Consider the following 17,527-nt stretch of genomic DNA (forward strand, 5'->3'; position numbering starts at 1 on the left):
ACCCTGGCCTCAGACACATAGCAGAAACTTGGCCATTTTGTAACAGCAAGGCTTTGTTTCCTGCCCAACTTCGCCCCCACAATCCAAGCTACTGTAGCATGAGCAGTTCCGATAACTGACCTTGTTGCCATTAGTCAAAGTACTGAGCACCCAATGAACTGCAGATATACCATATTAGGAACATAGTGATAAATTCACCCGTACATCACCACGATGTCTTTGAGTACTGTTGCGCACCCTTTGTACGTTATTGGGAACATGTGACTTATTGGTTGTTGTACAGTGTGCGGTTGTTACACAATGTGCTTCATTGGAATATGTGCCTCCCACTTCCTTCTCTGTTGTGAATATACACCCAGAGTTTTGGCAAAATAAACGGGCTTGATCAGCACCTGTCTTGCCCCATGTCTCTCTTTCTTTTTCTCATCCAGGTTCGTTGCCCCTCCGGGTCACTGCGTGAGGGTCTCGCTGGACGAGACCCTAACATCCCTTGATTAGATCCCTCCCCCACTAAGGCTCATGAGCACCAGCCCTAACTATGTGTTATCGGCCTTCCCAGCACCATCTTTCCATCACCCCACCCACCCTGCCTGAAAGAGACATCCACATATCCCAGCTGTCTAGAGGAAGAGTCAGTCCCAGTGAGATAAATACACAGCTAGAACCTAGGCAGTCCTTAGAATCATCCCTACTAGCTTCTGAAAAAGAAATAACAGAACCCTTGGACTCCCAGGAAAATGGCCCCAAGATCCACCAAAATGCCACATAGACAACTCACATCAACAGCCTAGTCAAGAAAGCAAGAGAAAAAATACCTAGCAAAATACATATAAGGGGCAAACTTTGAACTGCCACAGAAAGAAATCTTCAGTGCACTGCTTACAGTCATACAGGATATAAGAGAATCAATATAGAAAAGGGATGAAAGATAGAGAGGATAGAGTCCACTTACCAAAAGGAAATAAAACAGTTAAGGGCATATGCAGCAAAATCAGAGCAGAGGCTGATAATTATCAGCGACCTCAAAGATAGCCAAGCCCATTTCATCAAACATGAAAGACAATCATACAAGATAATCAAAGAACTGAAGTAACTCTGAAAACAATGAGTAATGCTATGAAGAGAAACAATATTTGAAAATTTGTGTTACCAGAATATGATATAATGAAAAAAATCAACAACCAAAATAGCAAGATTCCTAGAAGAAAATTTCTCCAATTTAATGAAGGAGAATCAACAATCATCCAGGAAGCAAAGAGGACAACAATTAGACAGGACCCCAAGAAGAACACACCAAGGTATATAATAGTCAAATTATCCAACTTGAGGAAAAAGAAAAATTATAAGAATAGATAGAGAAAAAAATTCAATCACCTATATAAGGGTAATTGGATAAGAATATGTTCAAACCTATCAGAAGCCATGAAGAAGAGGAGAGAATGGAATAACATCTTACAGAAATTGAAGGAAAATTATGGTAAACCAGAAATCCGCTATCCTGCCAAACTGTCCATCAAAATACCGAGGTAAGGGTTTTCCCAGATTCAGAAAAATTTAGAGAATACTTCACACACACACACACACACACAGACACACACACCACTACAAAAATTACTTTCCAACTGACTTTGGTCAAAACAACATCCACAGAGCACAAACACGAGACCACCTCATTAATGTAACACTATCCAGAAGTCAGAACAATTAAAACAATACCAAAGACATCTTTGAGCCAAGGTGTAAAAAAGGGGCAAGAATTAATCCCCCCTCCCCCCGCACATACATAACGCACTGCTAAGAAAGGAGGGAGAAAAATGTCTATCACAAAAGGTATGAGGTGACAGCAAAGAATCTATAGATAGATGTAATAACACTGAATGTCAATGGTCTGAATTCCCCCATCAAAAACAAAGGCTAGCAGACTGGATTAGGAAACAAAACACAGCAATCTGTTATCTGCAAGAGACACACAAAAACAGCTTGAGGATCAAAGGTTAACGGGAGGTATATCAAGTTAATGGCAATCTAAAAAAAGCAGGAGTCACAATTCTTATGTATGACAAAATCGATTGCAAGGTGCAAGACATAACAAGAAATAAGTATAGGTCTTATATAATGCTTAAGGGATCAGTAGACCAAAAGACAGTGAGCATATTAAACATATATGCGTTCAACCAGAGACCAGTGAAATACATCAATCAAATCCTCCAAAGGTGAAAAAAATTCACGAGATCGACAATCATAGTAGGAGACTTCAATACACCATTTTCAGAGAAAGGGAGATCAGTGGGAAAGAAGCTCAACAAGGTGGCTACAGATCTAAACTCTACAATAAGAGAACTTTAGATGACAGACATATTCAGAGCTCTCCAACTGCAAAACAAATCACATGATCTTCAAGTTCACGTGGCACGTATTCAAAAGTAGTCCACAAGTCAAGTTTGAACAAATTCAAACATATAGAGTTCACTCAGACTTCCTTCTCTGAAACCTATGCCATTTATGTGGACGATGAATAACTTACTTCTTCAAGAGGAGTGGATACTGGCCCAAATTAGAGACGAAATTAGGAAATTTCTAGAAACCTCATTCTGGTGTGCCAAGCTTTGAGGGTGACGTTCCTGCTCAGAGCTGCTCATACAGAGAGAGAACTGCAGGGCCCACCTCAGCTCAAGACATGACGTCCCCTCCCTAGACAACAGCACTACAGAGGAGAGCACTGAAGATACAGTTCGGGGGGTGCGGCTGGTCTGACCCGCCCACAGGGGATAAACCAATAGGGCAGTACCAGAGAATAGCAGTGGGGGCAAGTCCCTGTGGAATCTTGATTATAGACTTCAGACTCCGGCGACAGCACCTGGAACCTCATCTAAACTGGTTGGGGGACATTCACAAGAGGACACACGAAAGTCTAAAGGTGCACTGGGGTGGAGGGTGGGGCACTAGACCCCTCCTTCCCTGACTACAGGAAGAGCAATGGGGTCTTGTAGAAGGCATGCCCCTCAGACTTGAACACTGAGAACTAAAAAGGTTTAAGTGCTGTCAGGTAAACAGGGTCTAGATTATGGAACCCTGAAAAATAAGGGAATTGAACCAATGGAATATAACATGGCCGGCTCACTATTTAAGAGAGGAATGCTCTAGGTCTGGACAACAGTTAGACTTGAAAATATTTGGTGTCTTGAAAATATTTGGTGTTCTCTCTCTCTCTCTTTCTCTCTCTCTCTCTTTCTCTCTCCTCTCTCTGTCACACACACACACACACACACACACACACACACACACACACACACACACCGGGTGTCGAGCTATATAAGATAGGCAACATAAACTATCCCAAGGAGACCACAATGGGACCAATGGTTCTGGGGTGGGCATGGGAAATGAGGAGGTGGGAAGGGGGGGACGTGATGAGCAAATAAGGACAGGGACAGGAAATAAAAAGAGATCTAAAGTTGACGGTGGGGACACCAAGGCAAAACACTAAGGGCAGGCAACAGAACAGCAAGGGGACCAGAGCAAGGAAGTCCTGAGGTAATAAAAAAAATAGACTTTGGGGCCAGGGCATGGCACCCCATCAGAATCAACCAGAAAACACTCCTAAAGGTCAAAAAACAGACCTTGAACTATTTACAGGGGTTTCTTTTCTTTTTTTTTTTGTCATTGGTTATTTGGGGGGTTGGGATTGTTGTTGTTGTTTTCTTTTGTTGTTTTGTTTTGCTCTGTTTTGATTTTGTGCATATTATTATCTCTGCAGGTCTATCTAGATAAGATAGGTGGGATAAACAATCTGGAGGAGAAAACGATGGAACCAACGGTTCAAGGGCGGACACAGGAGAGGGGGAGGCATGGGTGTTAACAAACTCAGGAACAAGAAAACAAGTGATCCAAAATAGGTGGCAAAGAGGGTATAAGAAGCCTGGTAGGGATTGATCTTGGGCAATGTAACCGAGATGAATTATGAAACCCAAATGAAGGCTGAGCATGATAGTGGGACAAGGGGAAAGTAAAAGGGAATAGAGGAAAGAAGTAGGAGGCAAAGAGCCTTTATAGAGGTCTAAATAAAGGCATGTACATATGTGAATATACTCATATATGATAATGGGGAAATAGATCTATGTGTACATATTTATAAGTACAGTATTAAGGTAGCAGATGGACATTGGGTGTCCACTCAAGTACTCCCTCAATGCAAGAACACTTTGTTCCATCAAACTTGCATTTCATGATACTCACCTTCCAAACACAATGGGTGAAGAAAAAGTGGGTGCATAAGCAAATGTGGCGAAGAAAGCTGATGGTGCCCGGCTATCAAAAGATATAGCATCTGACGTTTCAAAGGCTTGACGGTAAACAAGCGGCCATCTAGCTCAGAAGCAAAAAAGCCCACATGGAAGAAACACACCAGCATGTGTGATCACGAGGTTTCGATGTGATCAGGTATCAAACATCAAAGAATAAAAAAAATGATATCATTGTGAATGAGAGGGAGAGCAGAGTTGAGACTCAAAGCCCATCTTCAGGCAACTGTACATCTCCTTACAGAAGGGTTCTGGGGAGGAGATGAACCAGTCAGGGTGCAGTATAGCAATGATGAAGCATACAACTTTTCTCTAGTTCTTTGGTGCTTCCTCCCCACCACCATCACGATTCCAATTCTGCCTTGCAAGTCCAGCAAGACCAGAGGATGTAGACTGGTAGAGATGGGAACTGGAAACAGAGACTCCAGGACAGATGAACCCCTCAGGACCAGTGGTGAGAGTGGTGATGCGGGGAGGGTGGAGGGTGGAGGGAGGGTGGAGTAGAAAGGGGGAGTTTATCTACATATAATCTCCTCCCTGGGGAAAGAACAACAGAAAGATGGGTGAAGGGAGACATCAGACAGTGTAAGAAATGACAAAATAATAATAATTTATAAGTTATCAAGGGTTCGTGAAGAAGAGGGGATGGGGAGGGAGGGGGAAAATGAGGAGCTGATACCAACAGCTCAGTTAGAAAGCAAATGTTTTGAGAATGCTGATGGCAACAAATGTACAATTGTGCTTGACACAATGGATGAATGGATGGGTTGTGATAAGAGTTACAAGAGCACCCAATAAAATGATTTTTTTTAAAGCGAGAAGGGAAAGTATAACTTAAAAATTAATTAATTAATTAAAATAAAATTGACAGTGGGGAGGGTGTAGAGTTTCTGGTCATGTCTAAGCAATTGAAATGTAGCCAAGATGAATTGCTGCAAGGTGAAGGATGGATAAGCCAGTCAGGGTGCTGTATAGCAACAATGAGACATAAAACTTTCCTCTACTTCCTAAATGCTTCTCCCCACACCCGCAAACCACCCACTATCATGATCCTAATTCTACCTTACAAATCTGGCTAGACTAGAGGATGTATACTGGCACAGATAGAAACTGAAAACACAGGGAATACTGGACAGATGACCCCTTCAGAACCAGTGGTGACAGTGGCGATACCAGAAGAGTGGAGGGAGGGTGGGGTAGAAAGGAGGAATTGATCTACATATAACCTCCTCCCTGGGGGACAGACAACAGAAAAGTGGGTAAAGGGAAATGTCAACCAGTGTAAGATATGACAAAATAATAATTTATAAATTGTCAAGGCTTCATGTGGGAGAGGGGAAAGGGAGGGAGAGGGAAAAATGAGGAGCTGATGCCAAGGGCTTAAGTGGAGAGCAAATGTTTTGAGAATGATGAGGGCAACGAATGTACAAATGAGCTTTACTCAATTGATGTATGTATGGATTATAATAGTTGTATGAGCCCCCAATAAAATGATTAAAATAACAATAATAAAATAAGGATTCCTGGAGGGTATGGTGGGGGAGGGAGGGGATAAAGGGGAGCCGATATCAAAGAGATCAAGAAGAAAGAAAATGTTTTGAAAATGGTGGTAGCACCATTTGTACAATTATGTTTGATCTCATTAAATTATGGATTGTTATAATATCTGTAAGAGCTCCCAATAAAATGATTTGTATAAGTGCAAGTACCCCACATATTATGTAATAGCCTGAGTGGAACCATCTTGTAGCAGGCTTCATTTTGTGTCGAGCTATGGAAATTCCCCTGAGGTTAAGGTCAAGCAAACATTTGCCAGAAAAAAGCAGCTTCAAGAGAAGGCCACACCATCTATCTAGAAGAAAAAAATAGTTTTAAAATGTCAAGGATAACTGCAAAGTCTGCTTCTGTTCTTGCTTGCTCGCACAGCTGAAAAGCCCCCATTGTTTACCCCACCCTGTAAAAACCCAAGTCTGTGAGCAATCGGGACCAGCTATCCTCCCTCTCTTTGAGGAGGCTGGTCCCTGTGCAGGTTCTTTTTTCTCTTTTTGGTCCCCCTTTAATAAACTGTTTAACCAAAAGATGTAGCGTCTGGGGTCTTAAAGGCTTTAAGATAAACAAGAGGCCATCAAAGCCCACAAGGAAGAAGCACACCAGCTTGGTTGATCACGAGGTGTCGAAGAGACCACTTATCAGACATCAAAGAGCTAAAAACCATATCACTGGGTGCCCACCTTCCTGACACAACCACTGAAAACAAACGTGTGCATAAGCAAATGTGGTGAAGAAAGCTAATGGTGCCCAGCTATTAAAAGATATAGCATCTGGGGTCTTAAAGGCTTGAAGATAAATAAGTGGCCATCTAGCCGAGAAGCATCAAAGCCCACATGGAAGAATCACACCAGCCTGTGTGACCATGAGCTGTCGAAGGGATCAGGTATCAAGCATCAAGGAACAAAAAAATCATATCATGGAAAATGTGGGTGAGTGCAGAGTGGAGCCTCAAAGCCCAATGCCAGTCAACCGGACACCCCTTGCTGAGGGGTTGTGGGGAGATGAACCAGGCAGGGTGCTGGATAGTAACGATGAAACATATAATTTCCCTCTAGTTCTTAAATACTTCCTCCCTCCCCACCCCACTATCATGATCCCAATTCTACCTTGCAAATCTGGTTAGACCAGAGGATGTACATTGGTACAAATAGCATCTTGAAACACAGGGATTCCAGGACAAATGACTCCTTCAGAACCAGTGATGAGAGTGGCGATGCCTGGAGGGTGGAGAGAATGTGAGGTGGAAAGAGGGAACTGATTACAGGAATCTACATATAGCCTCCTCTCTGGGGGAGGGACAACAGAAAAGAGGGCAAGGGGAGACAGCAGACAGTGTAACATATGACAAAATAATAATAATTTATGAATGATGAAGGGTTCATGAAGTAGGAGGGAGTGGGGAGGGAGGGAGAAAATGAAAAGCAGATATTAAGGGCTCAAGTAGAAGGCAAATGTTTTGAGAATGATGATGGCAACAAATGTACATATGTTCTTGACACAATGGATGTCTGTATGGATTGTGATAAGAATTGTATGAGCCCCCAATAAAATGATTTAAAATAAACAAATAAATGAACTGTTTAGCTTCTTACGAGAGACTGGGTTGTTCTTGTCTGGTTCATGTACAACAATTGAAGGGTGCAAAGAGAGAGGACAGAAGCTGAGCCCCTGACAAGAGTCCTCCTCCCGCCCACTCGAGGGGCCAGCCCTCCTGGCAAGCCTGGATGAAAAGGAGCAAACACATCCGACATCCCAGCTCTGCTGACATGCTGCAGTTGGACTTTTCAAATGGCTTCTTCCTCCAGCTGAAGCCTGGCTGCCTCGACCCCACAGCATTCCAAGACCTCCTTCTGCCACAAAGGACCAAGTGTCTAGGGGGGTTAGGAAGCCCAAAGATCAGCACCCGAAGGAGGGCAGAAATCAGAGTGGTACCTGGGGCTGGAGCTTGCTGTAGATGGTGCTGCCTTCTCCGGAGGGATTCTGCTCCTGCTCCTGCTCCTGCTCCTGCACCAGAAACAGTTCAAAGAGCCGTCAGAACCAGGAAGTCTGTCTACTTCTAGACTGCGGGGAAGTGACAGCACAAAGGAGAGGCACCTGGATGGAACTGACTGGGCCTGGGAGCATCTTTGTCAGTTAAATTCAGGAAGTGGAGTTTTTTGGGTTTTTTAAATTTCTTTTAAAAGACCCACAAGAGACAAGTGTCAGGAAATTGTATGTCCCAGAAGTGACCAGACCACACTTCTCAAGGGTTTCCTTGTGGGAAATAAAAAGACTTTCCCCAGCTTTGTCTTCCCCAAAGATATGCCAAACATTGGAGGCTGTTTGCCAGCACTAGGTGGGAGGTCAGATGCTTAGAGATATTTTCCCAGTAGGCATTCAGCCATCCAGAGCAATCAGACACTATTGTTTATTCCCACCATAGGTAGGGCTCACTCCCTGCAGTTAGGAAGAGTGGATTGCTTCCCCTGAAATCTTAGACTAAATCAACTATCCAGCTCAAGAGCAATCAAGGTCAGGCCTCTATCATGAATTTAGGATCTGCCCATCTTGTCACATGTGTACCCTTAATCCCTCCTCTTCCTGTAGCATGTACACCCCATCGTCCCCCTCCAATTACTGTATTACCTATAGTACAACCCCTTCTTGTGACATGTCTTTACCAGTAATTAGGGAGCTTGCTCGCCCCTAAAAGAAATGTAAGCTTTGGTTAGTAATAAATCTCTCTCAGTCGCTTCCCCAATTCCCACCTTACATATCCTCATGTGGACCACCAAGCGGGGCTGAGGTGAGCATGCTACCATAAAATGTGTCTGACTTCATTTTACAATATCTCCTATTTCTATTCTCTGAGTTTACTATAATCTTTACATAGTATCCCTGTACAATTGTACCTGCCAGGCCTGTGATGACATGTTAGGGGTTGGCTTTCCTGACATTTCCTGCTTCATATTGGTGGCTTCTTTTGCTAATGTTTCAACTAAATAAACCATATAAACTCTGAGTGGGACTCTGCTCTGTGCCTTCCACTGATATGGGCGCTAAAGCTTAAAAAGCTTGAACATTGTAAAACTGAGCACACTGACCCTCAGGCTGAAGCTAGTCTTGGGGACTAGTTTCCCTTGGCCTCAGGCCGGCCCCACAGAAAGCTGCAGAGATGGATGAAGACCCAAGTGTAAGGCCAAAGACAAGAAACATGGTGGCCCCTTCTCAAGCCCCTTTACAACAGGTTATAGGTAGAGGTATTTTCTGCCCCTTGCCCCCTGAGCAAACCCTGCCAGTTTGGCCTCTGGTTGCAACCAGTGGGGCCAACAAAGCTCCTTCGACCAGGTGCAAGGAAGTCAAGTGGGACACAGAAATTCCAACCCTCCTGGGAGTCTGGGAGCCACAGGCACCAGCTGCCTCACAAGTGTGCTGTACTCCTTCCCTCTCTGACCAGAACAATGTGTCTCCAGAGACGGTTTGAACTGTCCCAATGTGAGACCACATCAACTCGAGCCCATGCAGACGGTGGGTCTGGAGAGAATTGGGAAAAGTCAGGGAAAGATGAGACCAACCAGGGGGTAACCCAAAGTCAGAAGCAGGGTAAAGAGGTCAGAACCTCAAGTGGTTGCCCTTGTTTTACGAATTCAGAGTTTCTTAATGAAAATGAGGATGGAATTTTTAACAAGCACGGGGGCTGGGGGCTTCACTATCTATAGATCAATGGACCTGCTTCCAGGAATTCATATGATTCAATACTCCCACTGCTGGAGCAAAACACAAATGAAAGTAAGGATCATTTGGTCCCACTGAGCCCAGGGTAGAGGGAAGTTGCTTGTCTGCTCTGTGAGGCTCTGTGCCTGAAGTGACTTTCAGTGCGTCACCTCTTGAAGCAGAGAACCAGGAGCTGGAGCGGGCAGCGGGAACCTCCTCCCATGCATCATCCTGCCCCGCTGTCTGCCAGCAAGATAATCTGGTGCGGGCTTCTCCACTAGGCCTGTCACCACAACCTGCCCACAGAGCAGCCAGTGGATTGGGACAACCTGTAGATCCTCCGTGGTTTCCTACCCCTCTTGAGCTGCTGTGAACAGCTTAATCTAGTGCTTAGAGCTATAGTCCTACAACTCTCACCAAATGACTTGGTGGGATTAAGCAAATAAAGTGTTTGTGGCCCACCAAACATTTGTGCATGTCAGCCTTGTGTGGGTAGGATGACATGGTGGTTGCATGTTAGGCTGTTAACCTCAAGGTTAGCAGTTTCAAACCACGAGGTGCTCCACAGGAGAAAGATGAGGTTTTGTATTCCCACAAAAAGTTACAGCTTCAGAAACCCACACGAGCAGCTCTACCCTGGCTTTTCAGGGGGCTCTGAGTGGGAACTGACTCAATAGCAATGAGTTAGAGAGATGTTGGCACCACAGCAGTGGACATTTTTCCCCTCCCACCAGGTAAACAAGAGCCAATTCCAAAGTAGGGGACGACCTCGCAACCACAAAGAAAGAAGAGATGGGACTGGAGCATGTCCTTTGGATTCAGAACCCCTGTGCTGAGGACCTCCAAGACCCAGGAGACAAAGAGCAATACAAGCAACAGAACCTGGCCAACAGAAGATAACTCATTGGGTCTTTTCGCCCTCACAGTGGGCAAGCTGAATGCCTTTGAGCCAGAGACCTGCTGATGGGATGGAGGGCCTCTAGGCACTTCCTGGCAGCTCCAGAGAGCTTGGTAATATTTTGCGTGTGCAGAGTAGACACCGGGCCGGCCCAAGAAGTCCAAGAAGCCTATGGGGCCAAAGCTGAGACCCAGGGCCAGAGAGAGGCCTGCCTGTGGGCACAGTTAAGAAACTGTCCTAACTAAAGAACTGCATCCTAAGTCCTCCCTGAACCTGAGTTATGACCTGACACTTCCCTAAGAAGCCCCACTAATTGTGCACCTTTGTGAGTTTTGTATGGTCCTTGCAATGAACTCTCATGTGAGCCCAATAGAAACGTAGAGAGTGCCGGGGAAGGATGGCTGCTGTCCTAATTGGTTGAAAGGTTGGAGAAGGAAAGCCTGCCTGATATTCAGCTCATAAAGATCAGCCTTGGGCTGCTGATGCTGATGCTTCTTGCCCCTTGTCGAAGTAGAGGAGGTCAGAAGCCACCGTGACATTTTTATACATTTTTATACTTGTATGCATACGAGGCACTCGCTGCCTTCAAAGAGCTCAGGGAATGGTTCCCAGAGTTGCCTGTATCTTAGCGCTTACCTGACTTCTCTTTCTAGCTCCTCAGTCAGATTCAGTCCTCTTCAGAAATGGCAGAGAACAGAGCCCAGTGGGTCAACCACGAAGCTGCAGCCACACTGGCCCCTTTCCCCGCCTGAGCAAGGAGTAAGGGGCTATGAAAACTAAGCCATAGACACAAGAATGTGTGCTTTGGTTTGGAAAATACAAGAAGGCTCAATTCCTCTTGGGACTCGGCTCATTCTGTGAGACGAGGCAGGCACGGGACCCAGTCATCAGCATTATGACCCCCACTGTTGGTTTCTGTTGAGCTGCAGTCTATGCCCAAAGGCCCCATCTGCCCTCCCGCCCATCTCCTCTGTTTCCTTTCTTTTCCTCGTTCTTCCTCTTCCAAAGTTTATGGAGAAAAGAACGGTAAGGGGAGATTAAGGAGCACTTTAGGAGAACGATTCCTGCTCTGAATGGCTATCCCCTCAAATTTACCCTCCAGACAAGCTGAGAGAGACCCCAGCCCGAGGGTGCCATACTTGATTTGTGCCGACTCGCAGATTGTTGATATCTTCGTACACCGTCAGACATTCTTCCGCGCTGGGGCCTACATGAGGAAGGAAGCAAAGAGGACACCTGCCGAGACATCCAGGCACCATCCAGGGCATGTTTCCCCGTCTGGCAAACCCCACCTTCCTTCCAAATGGTCAAGATCTCGAGACCAGTGGCCACCACATAGCATGTAAACTGGGGATAAGGGCGGAGCAGCTGCCATTTCCCTCCCACCACGTTCGTGAGTATCCCGGCACTCCTGAGGACAAGGGAATGCCGCACTTCCAGGACCCCTGCTAGGCATGGGACCAGGTCACCTGATAAATGACGCCTCAGATAAAAGAAGACCCTCTCAGGATCTTCCACTTACGTGGCTGTTTCCTTTTCCTCTTGCACACAAAGAAGCAGGTGAGGGTGCCAAAGAATAGTATGGATAGCAGAACCATGGTGATCATCAGGTAAAGCAGAAATGTTGATTCTGAGGGACACAGAAGGTCAGGGGACTGAGAGAGCAACTCTCCCACGGCCTGACCCACTTGCCTCTTACAGGGGCAATCTCCAAGCCCCCACCCCTTTCTGGTGAAGCTGGTCTTCACATGCCCTGCCAATTCACCATCAAGGCTGTTTCTCTAATCATTTAGGTGCCTTCTCGAGGGTCTAGAGCTTAAATGTTAATAGTTGATAAGCCTGATTCAGATTCTGCCCCATAAACTTACCCAACTTACCTTGCCCAACTTACTTAACCTCCCTTATCCTCAGCTTTCTTGCTTCTGAAACAGAGATACTGTTTTGTACCTATGGGGATTCATTACATAAACTAATTTATGTAAAGCATATGACTTGGCAAAAGTTACATCAATCCCCCTGTTAAATGGGGATAAAACCCTCGTGAAGTCCTTGCGACTTCGCTGCTTTGTAGCCCAGTATATAATCCAACCAACAAGAGGGAAATGGAAAGAAATTAATGTTTTATCGGCTGGGTAACTAGGTTCTTTACAAACATGATCTCATTTAAACTTAATAACAATCTTATGACCATCCCAATTTTACCCAAAAGGGGAAAAAATTATACTCAGAGAAGTTGATGAATTTGCCTGAGATCATAAAGCTTTTGAATGGTGGAGGCTTATTAATGACTCCAAAGCCATTGTCCTTGTCACTACACCTGTTGCCTCAATGTTATCCATTTCTTTTTGCCACAAATACTGAGTTTTTTGGTCCCAGTTTGGGCATAAGTTCCTTAAGGACAGGGATAGCATGTTGCTTTTCCCTCTAAGGCCATACTGGTGGCCCATTACATCTTCCTTCGTGTAATAAAAAGTGGTATAAACTTAACTCAGGGTAACTTTCAGAACATGTAAACGCAAACCCAAAACCCACTGCTCAGGGTACTGCTGTGCATGGTCCGTTATCTTTGGGAGAATTATATGACTTGGGACAAGTTATCACTCAGTTGGAAGAAGTAGGTTTCCATCAGTGTCTTAGAGGAATGGTCAGGAGCCATTGCAGGATTGTAGTTTAAGAATGTCATACCACATCTCTTTTGCACATGAGCCTGGTTGTTGGGCTCAACTCCTCGAGCCCCAGTGACACCCAAAAGTGGCCTACTTACTCTGATGAGTATTCTGACACCCCTGGGTGAGGCTGAGGGTGTGGATGGCCCAGCTGACAGGGTTGCTGGCATTACAAGTGTATGTTTGTGAGACTCCAACATTAATCTGCTCCACTTGGTAGGTTCGGTTCCTAGATGCCTGGATCAGCTGACTTCCTCTGTACCAAGCATAACTCACATTCTCATCCTTGGAGACAGAGCAGGACAGAGTCACTTGGCAAATACCATTAACCAGGCTCTTCTCCTGCGCCTGCAACTGAGGCTTTTCAACATGATCTGGAAGCAGAGATTCTAGTAAGAAACGCATTGAAAATACAAGTATTTGTCGGAGTTAGAGGAAAGACTAACCTCTGGACTCACCAAATATAGAAACATGGAATTGACTGCTGTTAATTTTCCCAGAATTCAAGGTGACATCCAGGTAATAAATGCCACTGTCTTGACGCTGAGATGCATTGATAAAAAGAGTCAAGTCTTTTTTCATATCAATATGTCTTTTGTTGAAATGATTCGGAACCCAAGATTCTTGGTGCACATAGCCATTTTTCTGAGTCAGTATCACATGAGATGTCGATTTTGAATGGAACCGCACCTTCCATTTGACAGAATCTACAGTTCCCAGTTGTAACTTGCTGCATGGACGTAAATGGAGATTTCTTCCCGAGAGGCGAATCATATATTCCGTACAACTTAGGCATTCTAGGAACAAGAACCCAGAGGGAAAGTGGCAGAAAGGCATCAACCAATCCTAAGCAATGAGAAGAGAGCCCAAAGTATGAGAAGTGTAGGTATAAGGAGCCCAGGACCTGAGAGTGCTAATGCACATATCCCTTATCTGCCTCCTCTTCTCCCAAGCTCTGTGCCCTAGTCTGAAGGAGCCCACAGGCCAATAATACTCACAGCTAGCATCTCTTCAGTACTCACTATGTGACAGGCAGGTTTATATTCTAGTTATTTAACTTCACAATAACTGATGCCCCACCCCCTCCCATTTAACGGGTGAGGAAACTGAAATGGAACTTAGTAATTGGTTCAAGTTACAGAGCAAAAACGATGAGGTTGAAACCCAATGTCTTATGCTTTAAAGCATGATATCAGAACCATGATGTTATTAAACACTAAAGTCCGTAATGACCAATGGTGGTTGCTACAGGAACCAAATGGGCAGGCCCAGCAAGATTGACCTTCCACAGAGAATTCATGGCTTCCTCCTGTGTCTTCTCATAGGCCTGAATTCATCATCCTCTCTTATAGCACTTGACACATTAGATTGCAGTTATTACTTAATTTTGGCAATTTTGTAGTCACTAGAAAGTATCCAGAAGCCTAGTAGTGTAATGGGTTGTGAATTGGGTTACTAATGTCAAGGTCAACAGTTTAAACCACCAGCTGCCCCATGGGAGAAAGATGAGGGTTTCTACTCCCATAAAGATTATTACAGTGGTTCTCAACCTTCCTATTGCCTCAACCCTTTCATATAGTTTTCCATGTTGTGGTGGCCCCCCAACCATAAAATTATTTTTGTTGCTACTTCATAACTGTAATTTTGCTACTGTTATGAATCAGGCGACCTCTGTAAAAGGGTCATTTGACCCCAAAAGGGATCACAACCCACTGGTTGAGAACTGCTAATTTATAGTCTTAGAAACCTACAGGGACAGTTCTATTCTGTCCTGTTGGGACACTGAGTCTGAATTGACGGCATGGTAGTGAGCTTGGTTTGGTTTTGAGCAAGTATTCACAAGAGTCCCTACCTTGAAAACAATTAGAAGTGTATCTTACACAAGAAACTTTATTTTATAAAATCTAACATTATTGATGAAAATCCTCAACAAGATTGGAAAAAGATAAGTTCTTCAATAATCATATTGAGCATACTCATGTATGAAAAGCCAACAATGAAAATTAAACTTGGTGGAGAAAGATTGAGTTTTCTCCTTAAAATTAGGAACAACACAAGTGGGTCATCTGTTGCCACTTCCATCAAAAAGCCTGTGAGGAATTCCAGTCAGAGTAATAAAGAAAACAAACAAAAAAATCAAATCCTAAAATAAAAGACATAGAAACCGGGGAGTGAGAAGTCAAAGTATCTCTATTAGTAAATGATATGATGCTATATAGAGAAAATCTCAAAGAATATACAAGAAAGTTTCTGGGACCAGTGGAGTTTAGCAAGGTTATAGGGTACAAGGTCAACAAAGAGAAATTAGTTTGGTTCCATTTACAATACCATCTAAGATAATAAACTACCTAGGAATAAAACTGGGAATCTTAATGATTTATACAATGAAAACTATAAAACATAACTGAAAGATATTGAAGAGGTCTTCAAATGATTAAAAATATGCTCTGAGTTCATGGGTTGAAAGACTTACTATAGCAACGATGAAACATATAATTTTTCTCTAGTTCTTTAATGCTTCCTCCCCCTCCCCCCGCCCCACTATCATGACCCCAATTCTACCTTACAAATCTGGCTAGACCAGAGGATGTACACTGCTACAGATAAGAACTGGAAACATAGAGAACCCAGGACAGATAAACCCCTTAGGACCAATAATGAGAGTTGCAATACCAGGAGGGTAAGAGGAAAGTGGGGTAGAAAGGGGGAACTGATTACAAGGATCTACATATAACCCCCTCCCTGGAGGATGGACAACAAAAAAGTGCGTGAAGGAAGATGTCGGATAGTGTAAGACAAGATAAAATAATAATAATTTGTAAAACTATCAAGAGTTCATGAGGGGGAGAGGAAAAATGTGGAGCTGATACCAAGGGTTCAAGTAGAAAGTCAATGTTTTGAGAATGATGATGGCAACAAATGTACAAATGTGCCTGACACAATGGATGGGTGGATGTATGGATGGATTGTGCTAAGTGTTGTACGAGCCCCCAATAAAATGATTTTAAAAAGAAAAAAAAGACTTACTATTGTTAAGATGCCAACATTATGCAAAACAATCAATAGATTAAATGCAATTATCAAAATCTCAATAGTTTTCTTTACAGAAATTCTTAGAAAACAATCCTCAACATTATATGGATAGCAAGTGGCTTTGGATAACTAACGCAATCTTGAAAGGTCAGAACCAACTAGGAGGACTCATACTTCCTGACACGATAGTCATTTTATCTCTACAGTAATCAAAATAGCTGGCACTGGTAAAATAGTAGATACATGTAACAAGTGTTTTGCTTTGTTTTATTAAGAAAGTTTCTAATTCGATTCAATGGAAAACCTCTTCAATGAATGGGAAAACTGGATTTCCACATGCAAAAACATGGAACAGGATCCATGTCTCACACATGCCACGAACAAGAAAAGTTCAAAATGAATTCAGGACCCAAATGTGAAACCTAAAGCCATAAAGTTCTTAAAAGAAAATTCAGGAGCAAGGCTGTCAGACCTAATTTTAAAAGAATAGATTATCTAATATAAAAGCTCAAAGATTAAAACACAAGATAAATAAACGGGACCTCATAAAAAGAAAACATCTTTGTTGATCAAAAGATTTTACAAAAACAGTGATAAGCATCCAGTGCTCCAAGGTGTGAATGCAACATGCCGGTGTGGACTAGGGAACCAGTGGAGAGGTCTGGGGCCCTGCCCCAATCCCAACTACTATGTGGACACCTGCCCCTACCCTCAGAAGAATTTATCTCACAGGACAGCATTGAATCTGCAGCCCCGGGAGAGAGACATATCTGATCAGAGCACAAGGGAGCAGATGAAGTGGGAAGAGGAGTGGAGCACATCCTGGCCCACCAGGCTGTGAGGACAATGTTCCCAATTAGAGCAACCCATCCACAGAGAGGACCATATGGTCAGCCCCACAATGAGACATGATGCCCCTCACTGATCCATAGCCCTACATGGGACAACACTGGAGACACAGTGTGGGAATTACACCCCTTCTGATCCTGCCACACCAAGGAAAAACTCTAAGGAGGTGCAACCAGAACAGCAAGGGAACAGAGCGGCGAGGTTCCGAGGGAATGCTGAAGGAGAACTTTGGGCCAGGCATGGTGCCCCAACAGACTGGACTGGAAAACACTCCTAAAGGCCAAAAAACAATCCTTGAACTAACTACAAGCTTTTCTTTCTTATTGTGTTTTGTTTCGCTTTTTGTCACTGGTTTGTTGTTGTTGTTTTGTTGTATATTGTTGCTTGGTTTGCTCTGTCTTGTTTTTGTGCATGTTATTATCTCCGCCAGTCTGTCTAAATAAGATAGGCTGGGATGAACAATCTGGAGGAGAAAACAACAGGAACCAACAGTTCCGAGGGACATGGGAGAGAGGGAGGTTGGGGGAAAGGTAGTG

General features: G+C 43.9%; 1 protein-coding gene across 1 annotated transcript in view; it reads right to left on the reverse strand.

The window, feature by feature from the left end:
- The window catches only part of CD244 (CD244 molecule), a 47,144-nt gene that overhangs the window by 11,101 nt on the left and 18,516 nt on the right, over positions 1-17,527 (reverse strand). The window contains exons 2-6 of the mRNA XM_075540797.1: positions 13,568-13,906; positions 13,208-13,483; positions 11,966-12,073; positions 11,583-11,650; positions 7,785-7,856 (exon numbers count right to left, since the gene is read on the reverse strand). Of these exons, the coding sequence (XP_075396912.1) occupies positions 7,785-7,856; positions 11,583-11,650; positions 11,966-12,073; positions 13,208-13,483; positions 13,568-13,906 (863 nt within the window). The remainder of the gene's footprint in view (positions 1-7,784; positions 7,857-11,582; positions 11,651-11,965; positions 12,074-13,207; positions 13,484-13,567; positions 13,907-17,527) is intronic.

The sequence above is a fragment of the Tenrec ecaudatus genome, chromosome 1, assembly GCF_050624435.1.
Source record: "Tenrec ecaudatus isolate mTenEca1 chromosome 1, mTenEca1.hap1, whole genome shotgun sequence".
NCBI classification, from domain to species: domain Eukaryota; kingdom Metazoa; phylum Chordata; class Mammalia; order Afrosoricida; family Tenrecidae; genus Tenrec; species Tenrec ecaudatus.